The sequence below is a fragment of the Orbicella franksi genome, chromosome 1 (assembly GCF_964199315.1).
Source record: "Orbicella franksi chromosome 1, jaOrbFran1.1, whole genome shotgun sequence".
Lineage (NCBI taxonomy): Eukaryota > Metazoa > Cnidaria > Anthozoa > Scleractinia > Merulinidae > Orbicella > Orbicella franksi.
Window position 1 is genome coordinate 15,850,470 of NC_138145.1, and position 24,261 is coordinate 15,874,730.

At 40.4% G+C, this 24,261-nt stretch overlaps 2 protein-coding genes and 1 long non-coding RNA gene across 5 annotated transcripts in view; 2 read left to right on the plus strand and 1 right to left on the minus strand.

Annotated features, from left to right (window-relative positions):
- The window catches only part of LOC145492699 (uncharacterized), a 33,786-nt gene that overhangs the window by 5,119 nt on the left and 4,406 nt on the right, over nucleotides 1-24,261 (plus strand). The window contains exons 2-7 of one of the 3 annotated variants that reach the window (XM_081472108.1): nucleotides 10,259-10,771; nucleotides 11,266-11,427; nucleotides 17,589-17,786; nucleotides 18,595-18,933; nucleotides 20,967-21,272; nucleotides 22,646-22,927. In XM_081472108.1, the coding sequence (XP_081328234.1) occupies nucleotides 10,259-10,771; nucleotides 11,266-11,427; nucleotides 17,589-17,786; nucleotides 18,595-18,933; nucleotides 20,967-21,272; nucleotides 22,646-22,927 (1,800 nt within the window). Of the gene's footprint in view, nucleotides 1-10,258; nucleotides 10,772-11,265; nucleotides 11,428-17,570; nucleotides 17,787-18,594; nucleotides 18,934-20,966; nucleotides 21,273-22,645; nucleotides 22,928-24,261 lie in introns of all 3 variants that reach the window. The other 2 variants (XM_081472103.1, XM_081472113.1) reach the window with 2 other exon arrangements.
- Nucleotides 966-9,909, minus strand: LOC145492748 (uncharacterized). The gene is made up of 2 exons (XR_014050050.1): nucleotides 9,173-9,909; nucleotides 966-1,784 (listed from the first exon to the last, which is right to left on the minus strand). It is a non-coding gene; the product is annotated as an uncharacterized LOC145492748 (long non-coding RNA).
- LOC145492738 (uncharacterized) lies at nucleotides 3,317-9,181 on the plus strand. The gene is made up of 2 exons (XM_081472131.1): nucleotides 3,317-6,069; nucleotides 6,265-9,181. The coding sequence occupies exons 1-2, from the start codon at nucleotides 6,035-6,037 to the stop codon at nucleotides 6,629-6,631; spliced, it is 402 nt and encodes a 133-aa protein (XP_081328257.1). The 5' UTR covers nucleotides 3,317-6,034; the 3' UTR covers nucleotides 6,632-9,181.

The following is a 24,261-nucleotide window of genomic DNA, read 5'->3' on the forward strand; positions in this document are numbered from 1 at the left end:
AAAATCCGCTGTGATTGACGGTGATTTAATTGACGATAGTCGGACGTAAACTGAAATACTATGCAGAGAATAAACTAATTACTAGATAATAGAAGATTACAAGATGACAAGAGTCACGAAACAATAATAGCAAACATTCCAGTCGTAACTGCGGTATGACAATACTTCCAGTCAAACTTCTCAGCAAAGATACAATAATTGAAGATACAATAATTTAATTATTAAAATCATCAGTTATCTCAAGCAGATACGCATACTGCTAACTGTCCTAATACAATAAATGCTAACACTCTAAAATCTTGAAAGCAATAAAATTGCACAATGTGATAAAAACGTCCTTGCGTGAGCGCCACTGAAAGCGATGTGGGAATTTACTAGCAAGGAAAGGACTTTAACTGAATTACCAGAGATTCTTGTAAGAAGCTGCTAAATAGAAACCTAAGCTAGGGGGAGTGTAAACTATAAAGATGTATCACTAAAAACAAGATGAAATAAAAGCTTTGAAAACTGGGGCTCTACCACATGTTGGACTTAGTACAATAGACTAAAGGTACTTAAGGTTAAAAAACATCCAAACTTGAAACTTATACTGAAAAGCAAGCATAGAAAATAGTTTGTACTTACACATCGGTTCCCTCTTGAACTCTAAATAGTCAAGAGTAGCTTAAAACTTAATTTACTTCAAAACATGTACTGTGCACGATAACCGAAACTTGAACTACTGGCGGGAATATGTTGCTAACACTATCTATATACATCCACATGTAAAAACTAATGACATCATTGCTAAGCAAGAAATTGGCAAATCAGAAAGAATCAAGATTACTTACTTAATCAGAGAAGCCTTGATATAGTGTTCATTATGTGGACGAACATGGAGATGACGTCATTCGCCCCTGACGAATTGGGGGGGGGGGGGTCAAATTGTTGTCCAGAAGGATAGAATCAGGAAAACTCTGAAACTCTTCTGCATTCCACCCGATTAGAACTGTGTTCTCTTGAACACAAAAAATAAATAAAAGTTGTAGTCCATACAATAATGTTCAATTGTTTTCGATCAGCAGAAATAAAAAGAAAGATTCCATGTTGCTGTGCATCTGTTCAGTGACTGCTCACAGATGACATCAGAATATGGTAAGATCAAAAAGTGGTGCATGAGGCAATGTTATTACCACATTTTCACATCTTTTGTGATCCTAAAATACTGAGCAGATGCATGGCAACATGGAATCTATCTCCAGCTGGTTTAATTATAAAACTAAAAAGAAACAAAAAAATGACAATTATTATGATGTCATCTATGCATCTATCCTCCGTTATATAATAACCCAAGTTATTCTCACATTTTGATTGGTTCTCGTCTATCATCTATCAGAGGACAGACGCACGATTGACATCATCATTTCAAAGTTTTTTCCTCGGTGTTCAAAATGGCAGAAAGTTTTGAGAATTTAGATACTATTTTACATGAATGGGGAAAGATAAGGTTCAAAGAAGTCTTGTCGAGGCATTAAACAGGTACAAGAGTCTGGAAGAAGAAATAAAAGCTGTTTGTTTTCTAGAAAATGACTCAGAAAAAATACTTGAGCAGTCTCAGTTGGCAGTTGAGCGAGACTAAACCAAACACAAAATTATTTTAGGGTAAGAAACCATTGCTTTGTCTCGAATTTCACAAGACCAATAAGCAAAATGTTTATGTCATTAATGTATTAAAAAAATTCAACTTCTTTCAGTCTCAAAATGATTGTTGACACAGTTTGATTCCAGGAATTAAGAGTGCCTGCCTGTAAAAATCAGACAAATTCTTAATTTCGCGGCAAGGGTCGAAAATTCGATTTCGCTCATATTCTTATGGTAGATAGGCTAGGGCATGACAAAAACTACTGGATGGTTTTTTTGGCAAAATATCCTTTTATTTCAAAGAAATATGCAGATTACCAAATTCCGTGAAAATAGTCATTTGACGCACCATTTTATCAAGCAAGTTTGATAGTCTCGCATGCAAAACCACATCATTCTTCCGTCTTTAAAGCACTCAAATATTTTTGTGCAATGTTTAAATGTGTACTGGGTTGATTTTACGGAATGGTGCATTATCTTTTTGGGTGCAAAATAATTAAATTTCGAAGACATGTATTTCATTCACTTAAAAGTACTTCGTGAATATAATTAATTTTCACCATGTGCGAAACATTCAAATGGATCAAGCTTCTGGTGGTTGAATCGCAGAAGGATGGTCTACAGATTCCTGTAAAAATTTCTTTGGGCAAATGATTGTGAGCGACGCGAGAGCTTTTCAAAGTACGTCAAAAATGCAAATATTTGACCATCCGTCGTCAAATTTCAATTTACGGGTTAGACGTATATTTTAGCATGTGCCACACGACTTGACCTATAATAAGTTGAAATAGACACAGAGCTGATAATTTCGAAATGTTCTAACCTTATTTGTCGTAAAAGGCAGGTCCAAAGCCGATTTGACGAGTTTCTAGTGGATCTCTCACCATTCGTCGCACGTAAAGCAGAAGTTTGCTTTTGTTTACCCGGACGTAACATGTCGATTATTTCGATAGTCGATAAAAATCGATCATTGTCGATCGTTGTCGATACTAATTAATCGACAAATATCAGAAATCGATAAAAGTCGATCAGACAATTTATTGTGATTATCGACTTTGTTCGATTATAATTGAGTTTGATCGATTTTGATCGATTTCAATCGACAAGTATCGGAAATACAAAAAACGATGTATGGCGTAGGCATACGTAAGTTGCGGACTGGTGCAACAGTCACAGGTGCAAGGAGAAGCAAAGGGCATACAAACCCGGCGAATACAGCACACCAAGCGAAGAGGGAGGAGAGTCGTAGCAGCTTGTATTTGTCAAATGTTGAACTGAGTAAAAACACTGATGAAATAAAATGTCAATTTACTTTACGTTACCTCTTAATTACTTTGCTGGCCTCGATTTTTTCCCGCATCTAGTCTAAACTTTGGCCCGTTCTGTCCCCACGAAGAAACACGACTTCGAGTTCCCAGGATCTCTAATCGCTCCCGCCTAGAGAGACTCTGGGAATTAGGTTGGTTCGAGTTATGTTATAGATCGCGATTTAGTTCAGCTGAAACTGTTAATCCTACTCTGTAATGAAAAACAGACCACCTGGTTGTTCAGGTTTTCATTTAAGTTTATTGTCATACAGATTTAGTTTAGAGCTGTTTACACTCGGCATAAAAAAAGTCGTTGGAGCTAGTTTGGTTACTTGAATTTTGTTGCAGATTGAAACATTTGTCTGCATTTTTGTCGATAAAATCGATAATCAGTTGAAAACCTTGTGATTATCGACTTTTATCGACAAACTTAACTTGTCGATTGACAATTATCGACAAGTATCGAGTACTATCGACTTATCGACTACGTTTTCGATAATCGACTTTGATCGACATGTTACGTCCTGGTTTACACAAGGTTAACGTCCGACGTACATCGCCTACTGTCAACCTATTATTGGTCGAATACTATGAATCTGTGACCATCTTTCTGCGCTTATGAACACCACTGCATCTAAGTCTAAAACGGCGGAGTCATTTGCTTTACGCTTCGCCAAAATATTGTGTTTGATCGATTGCTGACCATTGCTGATAGCGTGTCGGCGCATCACAATCTTACAGCCGTTATTTGTTCGTCACGCAATGCTGTCACGGCATATGCTGCACATTTTGATCTATTTTGTATAGAGTACTCTCAGGATAAGTGAAACAATTTAATCATTGTTCATCTGTTTGATCATATATATAATAATATGTGTATATTTATAAAATCGTGTTCTATAGTGTACGTGGCGTCGGTCCAAATCACGTTTGTTGTACGTTCTGACGTTTCAGACAACAGCTGATAAAGCTAGTGCCTGTACTCACTAGAATTTTAAGAAAATCGCCATAAACAAAGTATAGATCAATGAAGCAAGAACTAACTGAAATAAAAATAGGAAATCACAACGTGTCTAAGGCCCAGTTCAGACGCCGAACTTTTCATGAGCCGAACTTAATTCGAATTTGGATCGACCCAAATTATCAAAAGTACACCTGTTGATTCAGACGTCGAACTTAATTCGCCGAACTTTATTTAGTTTAAACCAAAACACATCGAGATGTCAGCGATTTTCAGGCAAAGTAAAAACTGCTTGTGAAATACGTTATAATTATTTATACATTAGGTTCGGCTCATGAAAAGTTCGACGTCTGAATCAAAGCCGTTCCAAAGCCGAAATTCCCGGCTGAGCTAGGCGGGAAGAACGGCTGGGCCGTTCCAAATTCAAATAGCCGTTCTTAACTGATTCAGACGCCGAACTTTTCATGTACTTAATTCAATGTATTTGGTTCGGCTCATGAAAAGTTCGGCGTCTGAACTGGGCCTAATTCGTGAGAAGAACAGACTAAATTAAATTAGTAATTACGTGAGTAAATAGCCCTGGCCATGCCATTTTATTTGGCGTATTTTGTTTGCTTAGTGGCGAGGCATTGGTATGTAACAGAAAATAGTGGACTGTTGTCAATACAGTCCAAAATTATCGTCAGCAAAATATTGTAAATAAAACACCTATTGACCGGTTACCTCCGCGACCACCATTTGGTCATTCCGATAAGGGTTTCATTATTGTCTCTACCCCTATTAAGCGGCCACCCTAAAATTTAAGAGGCCCTGCGCCTAAGAAACGACCGATGATTTCCGGCTAAAAAATAAAATCGGCCGATTTTTATCTCCCAAGTAGAGGTTACCGAATACTATTTAAAAATGAATTTCTTTTGTTTCAGTTTAGCTTTAAACCAAAAATATCGAGCCGCAAACTTTTTCCGTCTGATAGCAGCAAAATCAGGCCGAAAATAAGGCCCCGCAAAATACTGTTCAGAAATTACTATCGCAACGCAAAATAATGAGAAAACTACACAGTGTTGAAGAAAAAGGCCTTTTAATGCAATATCATTCGATAAACATCAAAAAACTGCCGAAGCGATTAAAAAATAAAGTTTCAAATGTTGCATACTAAATTAGATGGAGCGTTGGAGCTGATTTTAAAATAATTATTTCTCAAAAGTTCAACGCTTTTGAAATCAATCACAGTGATGAATTAGACATTGGGGGGACACACATCACGTCTCTGGAAAAACATTTTTCGGCCAAAGTATATTGACCTTGTACAAAGGGTTCAAAGTTACCGTGTTTACCGTTATCCTGCTACTTCGGCGAAACACTTTTCTTTTGCCAATACGGCCGTGGATAGCGTGTTAAACGCCACTTTAAACCTTGCTAGGCATTCACAGACCAGACGTAGAATTGAAAGAGACAGGAAGATGAAAAATACGCAGAAAAAGAAAATAACTCGAAATTACCATCTGCTAACGAAAGTTGAATCTGGAAAATGTCGTCGCGTGACAGCGGCCATTGACGTCATTTGTACAAATAGCGGCGGAATCCAAACGAATGCACAAATAGGGAAACAATTTTCCCCGGCCAGAAAACGTTTAGTGGAACAATGTTATGTTATTTTTCACCAATGATGGTCACTCAAAAAGAAAAACTTCCCAAACCGCCACACCGTTTTGGCCGCAGCGTGATCTGACTTATGGGGTCACGACTGGATCCCCAGCCGCTGACCGCCCGAAGGACACTGCAGACTCGTTTTCCCACGCTCTTGCGACTTGACGTGACAAATAGAGACCTTAAGCAAACACTGGAGGCGGCGAGGTGAACGCCAACCGGAAGTAAAATTTCCCGCTCTCGACCTAATTAGCATAATCACGTGGAGTGTTGCCCAACAGTGGCGGCGGCGAGAAAGGTAGGTTTGGCCGCCTCGAGAGACGGTCGCTTTATTTTCCCATTTGTAGCACCTAAAATACACAGAAACTCTTTTATAAAGTTAAAAAATGTTTTTTGACACCTCTCTTTGTATTTTTTTTTTTTTTGCAAATATTTGATATTTCGTTTGCTTTACAGCGAAAATCTCACTTCACATTGGAGGTGTGAGTGAAGAAGAAAGATGGCAAGCGAAGGAGAGAAAAGCAAAAGAAATGGGTGAGTTTCCTGGATTCACATTGTTCGGAGTGATGTTCACGTCTTGTAGACTTTAAAACTTTAGATTGCAAGTACTTGCTGGTACAAAATGCTATTTTGTTCTTCCAATTTGTCTCCAGAACTTTGGAATATTTCCGAAAGGTAAATCGATAGACAGGACCTGTTTTTAATAAGCTTTTGTTTTCTCTCTTCTAGCTCGATCATGGAATGGACAGAAGCACACGATTTGATCCTAGCGAAAGAAGTCAGAGCTTCAGAACCATGGATCTTCAAACCTAGGACTGTAGATCGAGGAAAAGTATGGAATGCCATCACGGATCGTCTGAATGACGAAACCTCCGTGAAGTTTCAGGTGAAGCGGAAAAACGTAAAGGAACATTTCAAACTACTACTGGACAAATTCAAGGCGAAACTGAGTGGAGTTGACATCGAAGATAGCGAGATGAATATTCTGATGGAAGAAATATCAGGAAAATGGGAGGAGGCAGAGGCCAGTGACTTTGGCTGCACTAGTAAAGACAAGGCTGATTCAGTCTTCGTAAGGAAAGTAAAGATTTTTTGACGTGTGTAGATCCCTCAGCAACAGAAATTCATCCTCGTCTATGATGTCCTCAAAGCATGCAACAGCTAGAAGGTCTCGGACTTCTCGAAAAGTTGCCATTATGCTCGTAAAATCCACGAACAAAGTCAAATTGGACCACTGAAAACGAAAGCAAAACAGCCGTTGCTCGCCGCCGCTTCTACGAAAGCTTAATATTCTAATTTCGCGCCAAGAGGAGGCGGTCTCAACCCAACTCCCGCGCGGCCATCGCCGCCTCCACCTAACCGCCTGAAGTGTTTGCTTAAGGTCTCTAATGACGTCAATGGCCGCTGTCACACGACGACATTTTCCAGATTCAACTTTCGTTAGCAGATGGTAATTTCGAGTTATTTTCTTTTTCTGCGTATTTTTCATCTTCCTTTCTCTTTCAATTCTACATCCTTCTACTCAGGATGGTCTTTGAATGCCTAGCAAGGTTTAAAGTGGCGTTTAACACGCTATCCACGGCCGTATTGGCAAAAGAAAAGTGTTTCGCCGAAGTAGCAGGATAACGGTAAACACGGTAACTTTGAACCCTTTGTACAAGGTCAATATACTTTGGCCGAAAAATGTTTTTCCAGAAACGTGATGTGTATCCCTCCAATGTCTAATTCATCACGGTGATTGCTTTCAACAGCGTTGGACTTTTGAGAAATAATTATTTTAAAATCAGCTCCAACGCTCCATCTAATTTAGTATGCAACATTTGAAACTTTATTTTTTAATCGCTTCGGCAGTTTTTTGATGTTTATCGAATGATATTGCATTAAAAGGCCTTTTTCTTCAACACTGTGTAGTTTTCTCATTATTTTGCGTTGCGATAGTAATTTCTGAGCAGTATTTTGTGGGGCCTTATTTTCGGCCTGATTTTGCAGCTATCAGACGGAAAAAGTTTGCGGCTCGATATTTTTGGTTTAAAGCTAAACTGAAACAAAAGAAATTCATTTTTAAATAGTATTCGGTAACCTCTACTTGGGAGATAAAAATCGGCCGATTTTATTTTTTAGCCGGAAGTCATCGGTCGTTTCTTAGGCGCAGGGCCTCTTAAGAACTTTGTTTTGGAAAGGGCGATGGCAGATAAGAGTCTGAAATTGAAGGTGCATGACGAGTGATAATTCAAACACACGTCTATCATGATTGTCTTGAATTGACTCCATGTTCACCGAGAAATTTATAACCCGAAAGTGAAAAATTAAATATTCAAGGTACACCAACCTCTATTTAAGTGGCTAGCCCCATTAAGCGGTCACCACCCATTCCCCCGAGGGTAGCCCACTGTATTACATGTAAACCAAAAATAATTGCATAGCGCGAAAAAGACCTACAAATAAAGGAATGAGTTGAGCGTTACAGTATCACACAGGGCATGTAGGTAGCGGTGGTCGAGTAAAAGATAACAACAGGGGCAATGGTAAACTATTCATTCTTTTCATTTCTTAATTCAATCTCTACCTACTCAACACGATTGTGTGCTCCCAGTGATTCGAAGCCTTACGGAGCCTTACGTATTAGGATAGAAATTGTCCCACCCCTACCCCCTAAAATGGGATGACAGCATTGCGTGACGAACAACGAACCGCTGCAAGCAAGGATTCAAGCCATCAAACCATGATGATCAAACGTAATGTTTTGGTGTAGTGCAAAGCAAGCAACTATCTACAAATGACTTAGCCGTTTTTGACTTAGATGCAGTGGTGATCATATGTGTCGAAAGAAGGTCACAGATTCATGGTATTCGACCGTTAAATAAGTTGACAGTTGGCGATGTACATCGGACGTTATGTAAACAAATTAAAGCAAACTTCTGCTTTACGTGCGACGAATGGTGAGAGAAACACGTCAAATCGGCTTTGGACCTGCCTTTTACAGCAAATTAGGTTAGAACATTTCGAAATTATCATACGTCAAGTGTGGCGCATGCTAAAATATACGTCTAAACCGTAAATTGAAATTTGACGACGGATGGTCAAATATTTGCATTTTTGACGTACTTTGAAAAGCTCTCGCGTCGCTCACAATCATTTGCCCAAAGAAATTTTTACAGGAATCTGTAGACCATCCTTCTGCGATTCAACCACCAGAAGCTTGATCCATTTGAAGGTTTCGCACATGGTGAAAATTAATTTTATGCACGAAGTACTTTTAAGTGAATGAAATACATGTCTTCGAAATTTAATTATTTTGCACCCAAAAAGACAACGCAACATTCCCTAAAATCAACCCAGTACACATTTAAACATTGCACAAAAATATTTGAGTGTTTTAAAGACGGAAGAATGATGTGGTTTTGCATGCGAGGCTATCAAACTTGTGTAAAAAAATGGTGCGTCAAATGACGATTTTAACGGAATTTGGTAATTTGCATATTTCTTTGAAATAAAAGGATATTTTGCCGAAAAAACTATCCAGTAGTTTTTGTCATGCCCTAGCCTATCTGCCATGAAAATATGAGCGAAATCGAATTTTCGACCCTTGCTGAGTTAGTTTCCATTTTTGTGGACAGGGACTCTTAAATATCAAAACATCATCAGTTTAAATAAACACATAAGCTTAAGTTTAACTTTGTTTTTCGACGCAAATGTTCCAGTCCGTTTCAGGGCACAGTAAGGAGAAAAGTAGAGGTCACCACAGCTCACAGCCAACTGTATCCCACCTATGAGGTGTCTCTGACACAATATCAAACTGATTTGAGAATCCCCAACCACAGAGGACACAAATTTTCAACATCACTAATGCTCCTTTCATCCAAAACCCGCATCGAATGGCCTCCAGTGTAGACCGCAACTGCAAGTTTTCCGAGAGTATTTTTTCAACTCCTGCACATAATATTCAAGACAACATCCAAGCGTTTTGGCTCACAGGGCTCTCTTGATGACGAAAACTGACTTGACTTTTCAGCATTTTCATTAAGATTTGTAGATTTTGCAGTTCAATTCTGCTTTCGCTGTAAGTTTTCATTCCATGAGAAGTGACTTTCGAGTCCAGTTTGACAGTGGCGTGATTTCCCTGGACCAATCACAATCCTTTGCTGCTCATAGCAACCAATGAGATTGCTTCATTTTGTATAGACAATAGATTACATCAAATGGCTTTTTTCATGTTCGCCAAAGTGGGCAAAGGCTGGCTTTTGCATTATGTTGAAAGACTTTAAAATAAAAAAGCTTTTTCTGTTGTTTCTTTATTATATAATTAACAAATAGATTCCATGTTGCCATGTGTCTGTTTAGTAATAGATCACAGAAGACGTCAAAATGTGGTAAGAAAATCAATGACACACTTGGTTATCACCTCGTGTGCCACTTATTTGTTCTTACTGCATTTTAACGTTATCTGTGATCTATTACTGAACAGACGCACGGCAACATGGAATCTATTTGTTAGTTCAATGGTATTATTAACAACCAATCAAAATGCTGCAATATTTCAATATGTTATTTTATATTATATTTATTGAAAGGTCCAAATCTAAATGGCTTTAAAACCTCTCATATTGAGTAGAATTCCCACCATTTGAAAATTTTCAGAAACTGTACTTTTCTTTACTTATTGGCTACATTTTATTATATCAATAATACAAATTACTACATTTATCATAACTAAATGTTTCAGGCAAAGACGAACGGAACAGCGCTTCAGCAAGTTATTCAAAACATGAATCTGCCACCAGTGAGATCGCAGTCAAGTGTGATGAGCCTGGTAATAAGGGTTGTTCTGATGAAGCAATGGCAATGCAAGGTAACTGCAGTCAGGGAAATGGAAATGAGGAAAACAGCATTTCGAGGTCTAACCAAGCCTCAGCGAACAAGGCTGAGGTTGACAATACTGAGGGTGGAAACTCAGCATCAATCTCTGCAGAGTTACAAGGAAGCAGCGATCCAGATGTGCTTTTCTTTAAGTCAGACGATAGCTTGCCAGATGCTCAGCCAAATCTGGATGACCAGAACCAGCAAGAGCAGTTGCCTCCATCAGAGGAAAATCCTGATGATGATTCTGAGCAGGTTGACCCTTGTGATGACCTTCAAGAAAGCAGTGAGTCCAATAACCCCCCAGACACTAATCCTAGTTGTGATTACTCAAGTGATCAATCTTATGCATCTTCTTCTTCTCACAGTGCAGGGGATGGTAAGTTGTGTGCATGTGGCTGGTATTTGTTGATAATTTTCACTAAATCATATTTAAAGGGAGAGTATTCACTAACATGCTGCTTAAAGGCCCTCTGGACAATATTAAGCTAGAGCTGCTCATTCCTGATTTACAATGTATTATTAAGTTCCAATGTTCTTTCCAAGTGGACAACATCGTGCAATTGTCAGGTTGTCAACATATGGCAATACCCATACTAGAGATGACCAGATTAATGAATGCAACTGAGTGCCAACCACTGCAGCAAAAGGCTTTTCTTGTAAATTCATGGCTCTCCACTTTGGAAAGCTGCATTAGAAATGAAAGAAAACCGCACCCTCTGTCCCTCGACAACAACAGGCTTGAAGCCTATGAAGTAATACATCTAATATGAACCTTTTGTTTTGCTCTGATGAAGGTGCACAGAAGCCACCAAGAATTTACAATCAAATACAAAAAAAGATTCAGAAAAAGGTTTCTGTTAATTTTTCTAGGGGAGTATCCTGAAGGAAAGTTTGTGAGCGTCAATGAAAATGCTCATGATTACCAGCAGCTACAAAATCCACAATCACAGAGAAGTTATAGACCTGGCTTACTAACACAACATTCCCATCATGACCAACGTACTGGATTGGCCAGTTTGCAGGGTGAAGCCAGTAAGTTGTGGCTCTACATTTAAGTTGATTTAAAAAAGGCATCTGGGAGTGACGTCATAGTAATTTTTTGGCATAAGTGAGTATTGGTCACAAAATGGTCAGAACTACACTAACAGTGCATGGAACCACTTGTAACTATCAGTACCAGATTGGTGTAAGACTTATGTGATCAAATAGCCTGTTACTTGCATTCTGCCTTAAGGTTTCTAGTATTTTAATAGAAGCTAGTCACCCACAAGCCTGACCGACCAGTAAAGTGGAGGCCCAGCTTTTAGGGCTTTTTAAGGCATACTTTTAGGGATTAGACAGGTAATTGTCAAAATACAAATAGGTAAAAGGAAAAACTGTCTCAAAGTAATTTACAGATAAAGGATAACCAAACCCGACAGACCCTTTACAGGGCCTTGTCAACTCAGGCCGTATTTAATATAAGGAACGCCTTCACAGGTCGTAATTGCATGACCCTCTCTCAGCCATGGTGGGTGGCAAGTCAGTGAGACGTCTAAACAAAGGAAAGGCAAGCTTGACTTACAAGAGTTGCTTTGCTCTGCATGTCTCACTGCATAACTGAGGGTCGTACAGGGCGTGTTAATTCTCGTGATGCGTGATTAGCTGATTTTATTTCCCGTGAAACGTGAATTTAGGAAACTATTCTTCGTGATCCATGACCTGGTTTTGCGTGACCCGTGAAGAACCTGAATTATTAACCGATATTCGTGATTTCAACACTCTATTCTACTTAATTTTGAGACGCGAGTCCTCCAAATGGTTAGAGTCGTCTATCGAGAGTGACTTAGAGTAATGACTAGCCACGAGTGAATCCAAACATACACTAGTTTATTCAGTAAAGAGCGAATACATTACGTGATCATGGAGAAATGCCAATCATAACATTCCTCCCCTCTAGAATTACAGATTATTTATCCATAAACTCCTCAACTAAATCAAAAACCATTTGTCCTCTATTTCAACCACAGTCCCTGTGATAAAGTCACGATTCACACAGGTAGTCTTTCAGGTATCCAGGTCTGGCCCTTTTCCGCACAGGGCGTGTGTTGTGTTTATTCCTAACGCGATTTGCTACGCTTGGAACAAGCCGATTCAGCTGTGTGTGCAATCTCCGTTTCATGAGTAATTCTGCTGGTGGAACTCCGGTCGTACTATGAGGGGTGGTGCGGTAACTAAGGAGGAATCGTGATAACTTTGTTTGGACACTTCCATTCTCCATCTTCTCACAGCCTTCTTTAAAGATTCGCACAGCCCTCTCTGCCAAGCCATTTGAGGCAGGATGATAAGGTGCCACTTTGATGTGCTTAATTCCATTCTTTTTCATGAACTCCTGGAATTCTGAGTTGGTAAAATTGCTACCATTGTCGCTAACGAGTGTTGCTGGTAGGCCATGTGTAGCAAACATCTCTCTCAGCTTTTCAATTGTGGCAGTCGACGTGATAGACTTCATGCGATGCACTTCCAACCACTTCGAGTACGCATCCATAACTACAAGGAACATTTCTCCTTTGTAAGGCCCTACATAGTCAATGTGAATTCGTGACCAAGGGAGTCCCGGCCACTCCCAGTGGTGTAATGGTGCTTCTGCGGGTGCACTCTGGTTTGACTGACATTTGTCACAGCCCTTCTCTTTCTTCACAATCACCTGATCCATGCCCGGCCACACCATACGTAGCTTCGTGCCAACGCTTTCATGTGAGATTCGCCCGGGTGGGCCTCATGCAGCTCAGTGAGTATTTTCGATCTTCCTTGTGGGGGTACAACCACTCTGGCACCCCAAAGTACACAGCCATCTTCTACGCTTAATTCACTTTGCTTGGTGAAGTAAGGGTTTAGCTCTTCAGAGTTGTTTTTGGTTGGCCATCCTTCTAAGATGAAGCGTAGCACCTGTGAGAGGATTGGATCCTTCTTGGTCCACTCTTTGATGTGGCCACTATGTACAGGTGTGCCTTCCAAATGTTCCATTAACAAGTTTGTTTCACCAGGAACTGGGCCTGACTCGGGCATCTCAGGCAGGGGTAGCCTACTTAAAGCCATCTGCATTACCATTGGTCTGACCAGCCTTGTACGATATCTTGTACTCGTAAGCAGACAAGGTCAGTGCCCATCGCTGGATTCGCGGTGCACCAAGCGCTGGAATCCCTTTCATTCACCAAACCCTCCAAAGGTTAATGATCCGTCTTGATAGTGAATTAGTCTCCATAAAGAAACTGATGGAACTTCTTAACTTCGAAGATTATGGCTAGCGCCCCCTTCTCTAAGGTCAAGTAATTTCCTTCACCTCCGTTTAGAGATCTGGACATGAATCCTATTGGACATTCAGTTCCTCCTTCCATTTTGTGGGATACGACCGCTCCCACACCATAATCGGAAGCATCAGTGGCAAGTACAAGTTCCTTGGGTGGGTCTAAATGTACTAGAACCTCAGCTGACTGCAACAGTTCCTTAGATTTCGCAAAGGCCTTCTGTTGTTCCTTTCGCCGCTGCCATGTTGATCCTTTCCTTAAGAGCTGGTGTAAAGGCTCCAGGATGGTTGCTACATCAGGTAAGATTCTAACGTAATAATTTAGCATGCCCAGGAAAGCTCGTAACTGACTGACATCCTTTGGCTCTGGTGCATTCTTGATTGCATCAACTTTTCCACAGTAAGTGACTTCATGTTGCATGAACAGACATTTTTCCAAACGTAGCTTTAATCCTGCTGTGAAGAGCCGACTAAGCACTGCTTCTAGGTTGGCCAGATGATCTGGGTCATCCCTACCGCTGACTAAGATGTCATCAACTCACACGACAACATGGGGGATGCTTTGCAATAAATTCTCCACTGTACGTTGGAAAATTCCAGGTGCTGACGAAACCCCAAAGGGCAGTCTGTTATATTGATAGAGTCCCTTGTGATCCGTCTTGTTTCACCACTGGATTATAGGTGCCGCCCACGCTGTGAACACTACCGGAGATATTATGCCTTCGCTCTGCAATCGATCCAGTTCCTTTTCGACTTTCGCGTTAAGTGCATACGGCACAGGACGAGCCTTCATGAACTTGGGTGAAGCACTTGGGTCAACATAGATTTTAGCTTCTGTGCCTTTCAGTGAACCAAGTCCTTCGCCGAAAACATCCTTGTGTGCATCTAGGATCTCCTGCAGCTGAGGGTTGCCCTCCTGGATGTTGAAAATACTGTTCCAGTTAAGCTTAATCACTTGAAGCCAGTCCCTTCCAAGTAAATTGGGTCCAGGACACTTCACCACCATGGCTGGTAAATTATGTTGTTGATTCTGGTACTTGACAGGAATCAGTACTTCACCCCACAATGGTATTTTCTCTCCTGTGTATGTGCTTAATGCGGCCTTCGAACTCCTCAATTCCAATTTGTCACGTAACTTGTTGTACGTTTCTTCATTCAACACGGTTCTGGTCGCACCAGTGTCTATCTCCAATTTGTGTGGTTCACCACAAAGTTCCACAGTCACTTCGAATGCCTTGGGTTTGCTTTGTCCGCGAATGTGGTACATTGTCGCTGCATAAACACCTTCTTCCCCGGAAACTTTGTCCACTAAATGTGTAGGCTGCTTCGAATCGGTTCCTTTGCCCGTCTTTTTCTTCTGCCTTTTCTCGCCACGACACACTTTGGCTAAGTGCCCTCGTCGTCCGCATTTAAAACACTGAGCATCTCTAAATCGGCAGGCTGAAGCTTCATGTTTCTCCCCACAACGGTAACACTCTGAATCTGGACGACAATCTTTAATTCAGTTCTTGTCTCGAGCGTCGTCCTGATTAACGCTTCTGGGGGTCGTGTCGGACTGAATATCAACCATGTGCTTCGCTGCTAACTCTTCTCCCAAAGCAATCTCCTCGGCCCTCTTGAGTGTCAACTCTCGTTCCGCCAGTAATCGCCGGTGGATTTTCTTACTATTTAAACCACAGACCAACCGATCTCGTAACATTTCTGGTAACGTCTCGCCAAAATTACAATGTTCGGTTAGCTTACGCAATTCTGCCACGTATGCCGCAAGTCCTTCGTCTTCGTTTCGATTTCGGCTATGAAATTTATAACGCTCCACTATCTCACTTAGCTTCGGTGAAAAGTGCTTCTCAAGTGTGTCGACAATCTTCTTAAAAGTTGTCTCCCCTGGCTTCGCTGGTTGAAGTAAATCCCTCGCAAGTGCGTACGTTTTACTCCCGCAAACACTGAGTAGAATTGCTCGACGTTTCGCCACATCTTCCACCTCATTCGCTAGGAAATACTCTTCCAACCGCTCCACATACTGGGTCTATGATTCTTCTGATTCTTTGAATTCGCCTGTTTTTCCGTAGGTCGCCATTCCGGTACGATTCTAGAATGAAATGTCTCGTCGCCAAATGTAATGACCAGCCACGAGTGAATCCAATCATACACCAATTAGTAAAGAGCGAATACATCACGTGATCATGGAGAAATGCCAATCACAACACTTGGGTATGCCATTTGCAATATGGAGCTTTGACCTAGCCATTCGTGATTTTGCTTCCTTCAAACACTGTTTCAAGCTTAAGAACAGGATATTAAAAAAAGTATCTTCCTTGCTAATTTTCGTGATTCGGGAAAACAAACTTTTCATGTCCGTGATCCGTGATCCTCTATTTTTCCATTCGTGGACCGTGCCAGAGACCCCCCTGTACGACCCTCATAACTAATAGGCCAGCATGGCTGATTTTGTGCCATGCGACAGGTCATGCAAAAGTTAAACAATTTTTTAACTGTGACTTAATAATATCACTCGTATCTGCTTTTTAAAAGATAAAATTAAAATAATTTGTTAAACGTTTTTGTAACTTATCAGACAAGCTTGGCTTTAGCTCACATTTAACAGTTATAAACCGTGTTGCCACAGTTGAAAAGTGCTGTTTCATTGTCTTTATGTGCTGTAAGATATATGATCACCTAATCCAACCAATTTTAATCAATTTTCATTCAATATATTACAAAGGCAAAGGAGCAAGAAAGCTTCGAAGAACCATTGTCAAAACGGTGGATAAAACAATGAATTCCTTTATTTCTAATGCAAAAGCAGAATTCGTTTAAAATGGTTTGTTTGCTATCGAGATTTAAGCAGTCTCCTTCCAAAGCCAAATCTCTACTGCCACTAGCTCGACACTAGCTTTCTCTAGTAAACGTCAAATTCGGTTTAATACATCACACAATATGAAAATGCCTTCTTTATAACTGAAGATTGTCCCCTAGCACTTTGTTCAAGCCGCTCAATAGTTTCCAGAGTCGCTTTCGAGACGTATTACGAAGGCATCCTTTCATTTTTAACTCGTGAATTGCGTGCGTATGCCAGTTACGGGTTGTAGTGGTGGATCAGAATATGCAAATGAGGGGTTGGTCGATCAATCGTTACGTTTTCGCAATTCCGCTGTTTTGCGCGTGCATGTATCCCGGGATGTATATCCTTTTACATCTCTAGGACGATGCTGCTAAGGAGACCTGAGGGGCCCGTTTCTCGAAAGCCCTGGAAACTTTCCGGGCCCGCGGAGCCATTTTCAGTTAATCTGTTTCTACAAACAGAGAGCTGCATACGCCTGAAACTTCTTGTATGAAGAGAATCTCTTTCCATATTAAGAATATGTGAATAAAACAGCGCTGTAATCATAAAGTTTGAGGTTTTGCTGTGGCTTTCCGGGTGCAGAAACTTTTTGGGACCTTCGAGAAAAGGGCCCCAGGATACCGTGTGGCACAAAATTTTTTGCGAGAGTTTAATTTTGCGGATCTGCATCTTTTTGTTTTTTGTGGGAACTAAGTTTTGCGATTGTAAAAGACTGCTTTTTATTGCTGGGTGTTAATTTTTGTGATTTTCAGGAAGTCGCGATTAATTTGAATTACAACATTGTAAATCTGTTTTTTTTTTATTACACTACAATGCAAACGACAAGTGAAACAACAGGCAGAGATGTAAAATACAGTTATCAGTGTCACCCTATTGCAACTTGCGTTAGTGTGGTTGACAGTACCTTCTGACGATCCTTTTCTGTAAACTTTTTATCATCTTAGAATCAGAGTCGACTAATAATCCTACGTGAAATAATATGTTCACATTTTATGTTTGTAAAGTGTAAGTAATTTCCTCTCGTCCTCGTTGTTGCTAACAATCTAGACCTTCGCGCTCCCACAGCAGTGAGTGATCCCACTTTGAAGAGATATGACGAGCCTGGTTTCACAGAAAGACGAGGAGATGACTCTGGGGCTTACAGGAGTATACCAAGGAGCCAGAGTGATGCTGTATTTAGTTCTTCCGGTGACAGTGGCCAAGCAAACAATGCTCCAAGAACATACCACCACAGTATTAAACCGCTTGAACGTGTTAATCCAGGTAATTTATCGTCATTACTGAGCCTCTGACCTTTTAAATTGAAATCAACCTCAGCCAAGGGACAATCGGAAAGGAATTCCATTATTTGCTATAATCATGATAACAACAACTAGACTTTATATGCTGAGGAACAGATTAGCCATGCATAGTCCTTTCAGGACCTTTCAGTGGCTGCAATATTCGGCGTCATTCTCATCATCATATATATGGTCGCAGTTGTTTTTTCTTTCTTTTTAATCCAACTCGAGTGAAAAAGCAGTCATAATGGGTTTTGGTCTTTCAGTGTAAGTGTCCTGCAAATGTGTATATAGATCTTTTACAAATCAAACCGGCTGCAATTCAACTTCAAGACGATGATTAAATTAGCGTTTCCTTATTACAAAGAGCTTTTTTCAGGTTTTTAGTGGCCATGCCTTGCATACGCGCGCAGGTTAGTAACACAGAAATGAAGGGCAAAAAAAAAAATAGGAAAAAAAAAATAATAATAAGGATATTATTGCTGATAACTTAATGAATAATAAATAGCTCATTTTTAACCTGGACAAACAAGAAATACATCCCTTAGGAGTCAAATTGGTCCAAAGCTGGGTATAACTATAATTTATAATTTTATTTTATTTTTATGGTGATTGTAAAGCGCTGTTGATCAGAATATGTAAATATGCGCTATATAAATTGGCAAATTATTATTATTATTATTATTATTATTATTATTATTATTGTTATCATCATCATCATCATCATCATTATTATTATTACACATGTAAACAGAAATTAACTTGTTTTGCTCATTGAACGGTTTCCGTAGCTTCTTCTGTGAAAGATAAAATTGTCAGCAAGGCAAGTATCATGGATATGATCTGCCTCCATCTGGACAGACTAGTCTTTCCAAGTGCCCGAGTTAACGTTGCCGCTCCAATAAGACAACGTTGGGAGCATCTTGCTGACGAGTTTCAAGTGCTAGAAGACATTAAGAGGCGGTGTGAAAACTACACCGTAAACTTGAGCCCAAGTGAAGCTATGTTTGAGTATTTACGCACGACACGCGGCTTCCTGAAAATTGAGACAATCAAAGAGTACCTCAGATCTAGACAGCTAGGAAGAAAGGATGTTATCGAGGAGTTAGAGAAGAACAAGGATCTCTCTGGTGAGTGGATTGCTGGCTGTAATATAGAGACCCTGACAACTTAGGAGTTATTTTTTCCAGTAATTGAGATCGACCTGCCTTTAATGCCTTCAAAAGAAACTGTTGTGCTGCGTCGGCGGGCAAGTGAAAACCCCCCAAATCCTGAACCCGTGTGTTATTTTATCTTAACGCAATTGGAAATCTTTTGTCTGAACGTGATGGAAAATCGACATGTAGCAAAGCGCAGTCTTTTGGTGGAAAAGCAATAGGATTTTTCGATCCGAAAATGTATTGATTCGCAGCCTGAAAAAAGTTTGAGTGGGGACGGCTGGTGTCGCACGAAGCGTAGAGTTACAGAACCTCATGGCTGCCAAACTGGAAGTTAATTTTGTTCGTTTTGCTTCGGGTCGCCCAAGAGAAAATGAGGGTTGCCTTTTTAGTATCACAGGTCACCTTATCGGCGTAAAAAACAACGTAAATTTTGTTGGTACGTTAATTTTTCGCGGTTGAAAGGAGAGTTTTGGATTTAATAAGTTATTAGAGCTCGTTTCGACACTTGTTTACGTCTTGCAACGATCGATGAAGCATTTTCACGCCGTTGCAAGCTTCGCAAACAGGTGAATAAAATTAGATTGCTTAAAGTTTTATTTGTAGAAAATTGCTTTGAGTGAATTGAACTTGCTGTGTTTTGCTTAAGAAATAGAAAGAGTTTTATAATATAGAAAGGACCCTGCGCGCGCTCTGATTGGTCAAAAACCCATGTTTTATCAGAGCATAAAACAAGGAAAAGCGTGTTTTATTGTTTTTCGCCTCATTACCTCTATATATTATAAAGCAAATGAAGAAGCCTAAGCCGTGTATTGCACTGTGATAAAACACTCCGGACATTTGAGCACACTCGAGAAATGTAGAAAACACTCGCCTGCGGCTCGTGTTTTCTAGATTTCCTTCACGCATAGAAATCGAGAGCGAATAATCTAATTGTTTTAGTATAAATCTACTAGTCTTTCAAAACTTTATTTAAATCCTCTTCATAGACACTTCGAAAACGCCAAGAAGCGGCCGTCATTTTGTTAACAAGGGCACACTGCTACGCTACTCACTATCTATCACAGAATAGATAGTGAGGACCGTAGCCAATCAGAGAACGGCCTTCGTGATAGAACGCTAGTAGATTTATACTTATTACTATTAATATCACCCAACTACTGGACTAATGCAAATCCTGCATTTTAATTGGCTGCGTTACTAGAGGACTAGTAGTAATAGTCCTCGAGTAGCGAAATTGGCGCAATCGAGCGTGACGCTTTCTCTCGTTTTATTCCCAAATAAATATTTCTTCAACTTGCATTTGCTAACTTTATTATTGCCTTCTCTGTCCGGCTAGTTGGGTGATACTAAAACAGGCTAGCAGTAGAACGGGCAAGGCCTACTATAATTAACCATTAGACCCTTCGCCCACAAGGGCCACGGATCAATAGCCCATTTGGCTTCGCCTCATGGGCTATTGACCCTTAGCCCTTGCGGGCTACGGGCCTAATGGTTAATTATAGTAGGCGTTCCCCGTTCTACTGCTAGCCTGTTCTTTAATGACCACCGGCAAACCTGTTTACGCGACGACAAGACCTTGAAAGTTTCACTGTGTACCGAATTTTACCCTTTATGTGATAAATAAGTAATCGCAAGTGCCCTTAGGCAATTAAAGATTAATTTCACTTGTATTTTCAATGTTCTCCAATTTGCCCTCGTCGCTTCGCGACTCGGGCAATTTTATGAAAACTTTGAAAATACGCGTAAAATTAATCCCTGATTGCCCTCGGGACCAGGCGATTACATATACTAACCAACCGATCGCGACCGACCCTTTTTTTGAGAGAGTGGGCACGATGGGAAACAAAACATTTTTTATCGGGTTAGTATGAATTTCAAGTTGATTAATGGCTGTTTAGTATTCCATACAACTGCGAGCTTTCGTTCTTTGCTACTGACCCCCTGGCTATCACATTTGACACTGATGATTCAATGCCATGTTTTTGTCTTTTTTTTTTTTTTAGGGAACGCGACAGTTGCTGACCTTTGTGAAAAGTGTCCCGAAACTTTGAGTGACATATGTATACAGCTGGACAACAAGCGTTTCGTCAAGAATTGGCACGACTTGGGTATGAAGATAGGTATTCCCGGGAAGGAGCTGCGAACATTCCAAGACTGCTCAGAAGATAGTCCTGCTGAGGCAGTTTTAAATACGATTTACACGTTGGAACCAGATCTGCTGCTAACAGACATGAAGGACGATCTGAAAAAGTTAAACCTAGTAACCGGGATAGACGAGGCCATAGCCAACGCGCTGCGGGATTTCAAAGGTAAGAAACGAAATGTTCATTTAATCTCCTTCAGTCACAGGTGACCAAAGTGATACGTGTGTGTATGGACTTCTGTAGGAGGACTAGGAGTTGATTTAAAATTCGATCAAAGACTCTGGAAAGTGTTCTACAACAAAGTTACCCTGTATGTTGTTTGAGTGATTTTGCTTTTAATTGTCTGTCACCTACGAAACACAGAGGCAATAACCCCCTCCTCCCCCCCCCCTCCCCCGAGAGATTCTTAAGATCTTACTCCTCCGTTTTCTCTTTAGTTTTATTTTCCATTGAGGAGACATATCAAACACTCAAGACCGTGTTTGACCACATTTCCAAACATCTCGAAGCTCGTCAAAAATACTCCGCTGTAGTTCGTATAGTGTGATCGTCCGGGTGAGGGTAGTTCTGAAAAGAAGTGTTGTTAGTGACTGATGTTTCGACAACCTGAGCGGAAGTCATCTTCAGAGTCAAGTGAATAGTGTTTGTCAGTCGATGATGTTATAAGTCTGGTCCGTTGAACGTGATTGGTCAGTTTAGCCATGATGGTATTGGCTGAGAGACTCGTGTAAAGTTTGTCAAACCAAGACGCAAACTACAATCTACGGAGAACTTTATTGACGCTATTATGACAGTACAGATACCTGACGACTACAAACTTGAGTCTTTTGATGTGAAATCACTGTTCACCAGTATTCCACTTCAACTGGCATTACAGTGTACCGAGACCGCTATACAACAATCTACTGTTTAACTACCGTTACCGACAGAAGACATCATGGACTTACTAAACCTTTGCTTTACATCGACTTACTTTCAGTACAACGGTAAACACTACGAACAGTTGCATGGAACAGCCATGGGGTCGCCTGTTTCTGTTGTTGTCGCAGAGATTATGATGCAACACGTGGAGGAACGCGCCCTTGCAACTTGCCGACAAACGATACCGCTTTGGTTACGCTACGTTGACAACGCCTTATAAGCAGCAAGTCTATAAAGACTTCGACGAGACGAGCGCAACTAGTTTGTGACACACCGGACAGCTTACGTGACGAAAACAGATACCTTGAACGTGTTTTTCACAAAAACAACTACAACGCTGACAGGCGCGAACCTAACAACAGACAGGAGAAACCAACTGCTCGCAGGGTCTTTCGTGTTTGATGTATTACTTAACTGTAGCTAGCACTGGAGAGGGAGAGGAAGGGCAGCTTTGGTGCTTTTCTGTAAAACGGTTCCTTTGTTATAAATACTTACATTTATTAGCTAGTTAGTATAGTGAGTTAGTGACCCGGTTAGTGAGTGATTTATTCTGTTGCTGTTGTTGCTGCATTGTTCTAGTTCAACTGAAAGGATAATAAATTAATTATTTCTTTCAGCTGAAAGTACCATTAAAACACTCGTTAACGATCCAGATGCTTTGGAAGAAGTTGCAGCCTTGTTAGACTACAAATATGGCTGGTATCGCGTTGGTAGAAAGTATGGAATGACTAAAACACAGCTCGACAGTTTGAAGCCAGAATGTCCCGTGAGCCCGACAAAATTGTTGATGGAATATATTGTCGGAAACGAACCACATCTTAACATGAAACGCTTCTTGGAAGCCCTGGCAAACATCAAACGTTTTGATGTCATAAGCGAACTGAAAGAATTCTTTTACGGTAAAATTTCAATTGATGCATTTTAATAGAGCGTTTTCACTCACGTGGCCTGCAGCCATGCAAATTTATTGTAACAAAAGAAAGTGTTAACATAAGAAAAGAGGATTGATTTGCGACGCCAACATGGCAGTCGTTTCATTATTTTGGGACAGCAATATGGCTGCTGCGACGTCGAGTGAAAATACTGCGTAGAATCGAATAGAATTTCGAAAAGTTAGTGTAAATAACTAAAAGAGTACTTTCCTAATGTGATTCCTCAGAAATAAAAGTTGACGAGTTGGACGAAATTGGCGAAGTTCGCTGCCAAGTACAGTTTCAAAATAGCGGCCTCCAAAGTCGAATTTTGGACTTCTTTCGAGACGAATTTCTTTCGCATAACAGGCACTTTATAGGCTGAAACTTCGGTGAGTGGAGAAACCCAATGTTTAATTGCTATAGACGGAGGCAAAAAGTAAGCTTTTTTAGTATTGCTTTGCGCATCCCTACTGCGCACGATTTTCACGTCATTAGCGCACGCACATGAGTGCTATTTAAGTCAAAAGATTAAGAAAAGAATTTGAAGACATGATTGGTCATCGCAGTTATACAAACAACTTAAGCAGTTGTGAAATTAAAGCCTGAAGCACAGTCAGGCCTGAACGGGATTCGAACGCATGACCCCCGCGATACCGGTGCAGTGCTCTACCAACTGAGCTGTCAAGCCAACTGGGAGCTGGTCACATTGTGAGCTGGTCACATTGTGAGTTCGTAATATACCCGTAGATGTTGAAGAATATATGAAATATCATATATTTGAACTGTGGAGAAAGATATGAAGATTGTGAGTCCGTAATATACCCGTAGATCACGTCTTCATATCTTTCTCCGCAGTTCAAATATACGATATTTCATATATTCTTCTCTAATTCATCAAGTTAAGACAAAATCACAACCGTGAAGGAGGTTTGGATACCTAGTCTTAATTAGCATAGATTTTGACGATTTTACTTCTCCGTTAACTTCTTAGTTTTTGTTTCGATTGAGAAGATATATCAATCACTTGAGACAGTGTTTCATCGGCTATCCAAACACGTGAGCAGCTCCCAGTTGGCTTGACAGTTCGGTTACTACACCGGTATCGCAGAGGTCATGGGGTCTAATCTCGTTCAGGCCTGAATTTTTTTCAGGCTTTAATTTCACAACTGCTTAAGTCGTGTGTATAACTGCGATTATCAATCATGTCTTCATATCTTTCTCCGCAGTTCAATTATATGATATTTCAAGAAAAAAATTGCTCGAGAGGAAAAAAAGATATAGCTAAAAGAGTGCACAAAACCGTTACTCGAGGATGCGAA

Coding starts and splice junctions, on each gene's coding strand:
- LOC145492738 (XM_081472131.1), top strand. CDS start 6,035: ATGGCAAGCGAAGGAGAGAAAAGCAAAAGAAATGG. Junction 6,070..6,264: donor GAGAAAAGCAAAAGAAATGG/GTGAGTTTCCTG, acceptor TCTCTCTTCTAG/CTCGATCATGGAATGGACAG.